Source organism: Arachis duranensis, chromosome 9 (genome assembly GCF_000817695.3).
Source record: "Arachis duranensis cultivar V14167 chromosome 9, aradu.V14167.gnm2.J7QH, whole genome shotgun sequence".
NCBI lineage: Eukaryota > Viridiplantae > Streptophyta > Magnoliopsida > Fabales > Fabaceae > Arachis > Arachis duranensis.
The window spans coordinates 15,886,048-15,892,487 of NC_029780.3; the positions used below are offsets into that span (position 1 = coordinate 15,886,048).

General features: G+C 36.1%; 1 protein-coding gene across 5 annotated transcripts; it reads right to left on the bottom strand.

Moving 5' to 3' along the window:
* Positions 1-732: 732 nt before the first annotated feature.
* On the bottom strand, positions 733-4,911 carry LOC107464906 (uncharacterized). Of its 5 annotated transcripts, none has more exons than XM_052254071.1 (5): positions 4,494-4,910; positions 4,089-4,227; positions 3,286-3,371; positions 2,993-3,158; positions 733-879 (listed from the first exon to the last, which is right to left on the bottom strand). In XM_052254071.1, the coding sequence occupies exons 1-4, from the start codon at positions 4,755-4,757 to the stop codon at positions 3,003-3,005; spliced, it is 645 nt and encodes a 214-aa protein (XP_052110031.1). In that variant the 5' UTR covers positions 4,758-4,910; the 3' UTR covers positions 733-879; positions 2,993-3,002. The 5 variants fall into 5 exon arrangements, with proteins under 5 accessions (XP_052110031.1, XP_052110033.1, XP_052110032.1 ...); XM_052254073.1 differs by lacking the exon at positions 733-879 and adding an exon at positions 1,451-1,959 and having other exon boundaries at positions 4,494-4,911; XM_052254072.1 differs by lacking the exon at positions 733-879 and adding an exon at positions 1,451-1,956.
* Between the last annotated feature and the right edge of the window lie 1,529 nt (positions 4,912-6,440).

The window sequence follows — 6,440 nt, forward strand, 5'->3', positions numbered from 1 at the left end:
CTTATTTATAAGATTTAATTAATAAAATTTTATAGTTAGTATTTGTCACCACAAATTCACACTCAAATTAATTTTAAAACTGAATCCATCATCATTTTCTTTTTTCTTTTTTTCTTTTAGGAAATTATTATCATTGACAACTTGACATATTTAATTTTTTATGTTGTATTTGGAGTCCCGCGTATTTTTTTCAATAGTTGATAAATATTCTCGACCTCTAAAAACGATACATAGCATTCTTACTATCTATGAAACAAAACCACCAAAAATTACCAGAATCACGTTATGATTTATTTTGTGCTGGATTGAGATACCTTCTTTCTTCTTCTTGCTCTTATATTAATACTAATCTCCTCTTGTTTCCTTCTAGAGATGGCAAAACATCCTGAAACGCGGAAATTCCTGCGGAAAATGTCTCGAATGGGGATCCGACTGTGGAAAATTTTTCCAAAGGAGATGAAGATGGGAGATAAAGTTCTCCTGAGGCAAGCGCGGGACCCAAGCGGGGATCTCCGCTCCGTTCCCGCTATTTTCCGAAATTTATAAATTTACTAAATTATCTTTAATAGTTTATTTCTCATATATATTTTTTAGTCATTTCTCATATAAACCCAAAACTCCTAATCTTCATTTACATAACATTTCTTCAATTCAGAAATCCCTAACGTTGTTCATACTCTATCCAACCTCTATGCAGCCACCCCCTCGCCACTCTCCCTTCTCATCGTCACACCTCACTGTGCCATCACCCTCACCGCGTTGTGCTTTCTATTTGCGGCGTTCATTTTCGTAAATCTGCCGTCGTGTTCATTCTTCTCTCTGTTGCCGCATCTCCCACCTCGTCCACTGCTTTGTCCTTTGACTCGTCGTTGCATCCCCCTATTGCGTCATTTCGAAAGAAGTCACCATCCTGTCATTTAAATTTTTTGTATAAAATCTTGCTGTTTTTGTATATGATGAATACTTGCAGCTCTAATCATATGAAAATTAATAATTAGTTAGAACTATCAGATAAATGGAAAATAGGGTCCCCGCAGGGAATGGGACCCCGTGGAAAATGGGGATAGAAAGCAATATTCCCTCACGGCGGGGAATGGGGACGAGGATGGAGAGCAGGGAGGCGTCCCCCGCCCCCGCCCTGCCCCGTTGACATCCCTATTTCCTTCTTCCATTTCTTTCTAAAAAAGATACTCCACTATTGCTTCTTCTTTACAATAGTACAAATTTAGCTAAAATCCAGCTCTCTATGTTTTGAGAGATTCATTTCTTTCGTTACCTTCTATACTGTCATATATAAAGTCCATGTCGCCCTCAGAATCTCTATCAATGTCCATAACTTTTTCTCTTAAGCTTTTTTTTCTTTGCCCTTCTTTCTTTCATCTCTTAAAGCTATCAACAACAGTTACATTCTTACCTTCTCCGAATGTTCTGTCTCCTTGTTTCAATCCAATTGATTTTCTCTTTCTCACTTCCACTCAGGTCTTCATTCTCCATTCCTCAAACAACAAAGTATAAAATTCACCCAAAAGCAACCATAATAACCTTAGACAATTGAAAATAGATAAATGAATCAAAAAGCCACAGGAGCCCCTCTAAAAAGGGCATTGCAGAAGCAGAACCGGTGTGGTGGTGCTCCGGTCCTGGAGGTTGACGAGCTAGAGACAGCAATGCTAGGCAGTGGTGGCTGGCGAGCCAGAGGCGACGACAATATGGTCAGAGACTATCACCAATTTAGAGCCCCTCATGTGGTGAACCCCTATATAGGTAACCTTAATATCCCCATCTCTTGTTCATGAACCCCAGCGCCACCATTCATTTGATTCTTTTCCAAGCCTTGTTCCTCTCATGGGGTTGCCAGCTTGTTGTCTTTGTCTAGTCCCGCTAGACAACGGCCACTCCACTTTTCCAGCTTTCTTTCTGGACTATGGGAGGCTATTGTAGCGCGTTATTTTCCTCCTGCTACAATCCATATCTCATTTGTTATTTCATAGCATTTGTATTGGTTTGTATAGTTCTTTTGATTGTCACATGTCAAAATTGAATATCTCTAGTTGGAGTCTTGCAGTCGTAGCACAACTGTGCTTGTGACAACATTAGAGTTGAAAACCTCCTCAAAGTGATGGTTGGAGCTACATTGAGGTAATAGACCTCTTTTCACAATATTAGGTACATTTAATTTGTGTTTTCATTTTCTTTTTTTATTTTTAAAATTGTCAAGATAAAAGATAAAAACAAGAAGTAAAAACAATCCTATTTTCTCTTTTAACTTTACAAAATCCTGAAAACGGAAAATGAAAACAAAAAATAGAAACAAAAGCCAATCCACCCTAGAGATTGTTTCATATTAACTTGGTTTTTGATCTTCTGATGTGTCCAAGGGTATTGGCAAGAAGTGTAAGGAAACGATTAGATGCGTATGCTATAGCCATTGATCAAAAGAGGCAACATGTATTGGATATTCAAAAACCAATAGCAGTATTTGCACATTGGCGCAGCTTTCTTAACTAAAAAGTAAAAACACAACAGGAATCAGTACGAGAAACATGGCTATGTGCAAGGGTTGATTATCAAAACTAATGATGACAAAATAAGGATGCATTTCATGTAACTCTCTAATTACAATCCAGTATCAATAGATAGGAAAACTAGAAAAGAAAAAATCCTATGCGTAATCCTTAGTAGCTACATCCCATGAAATCCTCGATCGGTCTAAAAAGTGAAGATGATTTCTTAAGAGGTGCTTGGATGATATGGTACTGGAGCAATGTGTTCACCAGATAGGACAGAATATCCTTCGTCGAATGCAAGGCAAATGCCACTTTCATAAACTATATTTTAAGCCTTGGCAGGACAAAAACCAAGAAGGCATGCCATGATTCATCGAGTAACAGCCACTTTCATGTTCTGTTTATAACAGTATAATCTCAATGGACTAAGCTATATAATTTTGTTGGTGAATTTTCATATCAATGTAAAGTTGGAAACAACTAACCTGATCAACACTACTGGTTTTTCTTGAGACTGGATGCGGAAAAGGCTGATTTCGGTGTTTGACTGGACCTTGTTTTACTGGCATCCAGATTGGAACTTCTAATAATGAAAAGGAAAGTCTCAACAAGCATGGCCACCACTAACCCAAGAATTCCTCCAGCAGCATTCTGTAACATAGACAATAGAGGAAGAAAGAAAAAGGATAGTCAAGAGGAGATTCCACTTGGCTAACGACTAAAACTAAACTTACTGAGGATAAATGGATAATAATGAAAAACAGATTTTAGAGGGTACCATGGCAGGACTGTGATTAAACAATGCTCTAAATGCAGCATAACCAACAAGATAGCCGGTAAACATGGTAACAACCACATGTAATCCTGAAAAAATGTTCAATAATAAAAAATAAATGGTTAGTAATACAACATGTATAGATGAATATTTGCCAAATAACATGCTTAAAAGAAAAGGCAGAAAACTATAGATTTCGGTCATCTAAATTTTATTTCCTTATTTCATAGTATAACAAATAGAATATTCAAGGGACTAATTTTTAAATAATATCAGAACTCCCAATCACAAAAGAGAGTTGAATCGACAGGGAAAAGTTATTGTCATCTTATAATGGAAAAGTATTTGAACTTGTGAAATTGTCATTAAGCATTTGTCTAAAGTTTTATCCTTCCGAAAGTTTTCAGCTATTAGATTACAAATAATTATCTTGTACGTAATCCAATGAAAAAAAAGGCAATTCAGTACCCCAAGCTCCTTTTCACCTCCAATTACAGCCAAAATAGGATTTTAAGGTAAATCATACTACCAAATCCAAGTATCCCACCAAAGACATTCATGCGAGTAAGTTAAAAAACCAAAGCTTCCACAACTTCAAAAGGCACAACTTAAGCAGTTGAATTGATCCATGTTTCATTTTAGTAACATGGGAAGCAAATCATGAAAGCAAAAGTAATGCTTTCTCATTTCACAAATAACAAAACTAACAAACAAAGAAGGATCTATAGCTACATAAAACACTAGACTAGACTATGATATTACAAACTATAGTCCAAGAGATAAGACTTAATTGGAAAGGTAATTACCGAACCCTAACTGGTCCTTGTAAGAAGAGAATGGTTCCTCAACTTCCTTCTTTGGTGCAATGTCCTTCACTAGCTCTTGATAAGCTTTCCTTTCAGCCAAGTCTTGCAACTTTTTCAGCCTTGACTTCAATTCTTCACTCTTCACAAACCGAAGGAACAACACAATAATCACTCATATGATGAAATTTCACCATGAATTGGAGACAAATACAGTAATGCACCATCTAATTTTCGAAATTCCAATTGTTCTTCCTATCTAAGTAACAATTTTTAGGGTTAAACAAGATCAAGTACAAATTTTGAAGCTGGAAGATTTGAGAAACAAAAATTAGGACAGCCGTAATAATCGAAATTTAAATTGAGAAATTAAATTGAAAAATGGGAACTAGAGTTTTGACTTTTGACCTTCTGCCTGGGCTTCGGGCTAGAGAAGACGAATCGCGTGCCGGAGAAGAGTTGGGTCAATTCGGGTCGGGTGGATGGATCAGAGGCCATCCAGACAGAGCGGAGAGGCTCGTAGGAAAGCTCAGATTGGGAGAGAAGATCAGCGGATGTGTGTCGGAGGTGGTGGGAGAGATTAGGGTCTTGAGAGGCTCCAGAGAGGAAAACCCTAATTGATTCGGTGGTGGATATTACTAATCCGACCCGGTTTGAATCATTGGTAGCCATTGTTGCGTGGTTGATGCTGCTGCTGCTCCTACTGCAGGAGAGACGAATGAGTAGTCATGAAATAGAGGAAGGAACAAGGTAAGTCATACCGTGGTTAAACTACTTTAATTAAATATACAATTAAATTATTAAATTTCAATGATTTTTAAGTTAATAAAATTCAGAGTTTTTCAGTTTCATATAATCAAGGTTATGAAAATCGGACTGGTCATCAAACTACTCTAATTACTGGTTCATTGGTTCAACCGGAAAAACCATTTATAATGAACACATGATTCAATAGAAATTCAATGAATAAAGCAACTGGTTCTAAACACTCTTCTCCTGCATTTTTTTACTTCAAAAGAGGATCATAAACAACTAGTTCTATGAATAAACAAACTACAATGATATGCAATGCCAAAAATAGGTCAATGATGAAATAGTAAAGGGTTTCTCTCTTCAATTCTATGTTCAAGCTTGTAGTAGACCAGAATCACCAGAGTAATACCATTGAAATAATCCTCCTTAATTCTTATATACCTCAGAATTTCTTACAAAATGAAAATTGAACACAACACACGGCCTTAATACAAAAACAAAACAACATTCAGAAATCAATCACCTCTTCCAAACACAGCCTTAAAACAAAACAAAACAATATTCAGAGTATGAGCATTGATCACAAAACTGATTTCTGAAACAACAAAATCAGCAGAACAAGGTTCAGAATTTGAGCATTGATCACAAAAAATTGATCTCTGAAACAAAACAAAAACAGCAGAACAACATTCAGAGTTTGAACATTGATCACAAAAAATTGATTTCTGAAAGAAAATAAACACAGCAAAACCAGCAGAACAACATTCAAAGTTTGAGCACTGATCACAAAAAATTGATTTTTGAAACAACACAAACACTCATCAAAACAATGAAAACTAAATTTTTTTTTCAGAAGAAGAAAACAATGAAAACATGAAGCGTATAATAAATCAATGATCACCAATATCCAGCAATAATCTTAAAGACAACAATAAATACATAACAATAATTTAGCAAATAAACAAGAACAAGACCTAAATAGAAAATCCAACAAATTAAATCGCAGCAACCTAACAATTCAGCAAATTAAAACAACAGCATCCCAACAATTTAGCAAATTATCAATTTAACAAGTTCAAGAACAGAAAATCACAACAAAAACAAAAACAAAAAAAAAATAAAAATAACTGAAGAACAACAACACAAGAACAATTAGCAAATTAACAAGTTCACAATAACAGTTAAAATTTACCAGAAGAAACTAATGCAAGTGGAATCATCATGCTAATATGTTTTCTGCAAAAATGCTATTTGTGCAGCTAAAATTTCCTAATTACTAAGATCCAATTATTCTAAGTTCACATGCAATCAACTTACTAAGTTTCTAAAAGCTAGAAATTATAAAACCAACCAGAAATATGGTTAAAGCATTTCATCAAACATGTTGAGTGCGGCAAACAAACGGTGGCTGAAGCGCGGCTGAACAGACAAAGACGACAGACGCCGAGCTCAAAGAAGCAGCTACGATCGGTGACAGCGAACAGGGGTTGAAGACTTGGAGCACGAGGGAAGCTAGATAGACGGATGGCCGGCGAACTTTGAGTGCAAGGGAAGCTACGGAAGGGTTTTGGTTTGGTACTAATTTTCTTTGCTTCAGAGAGG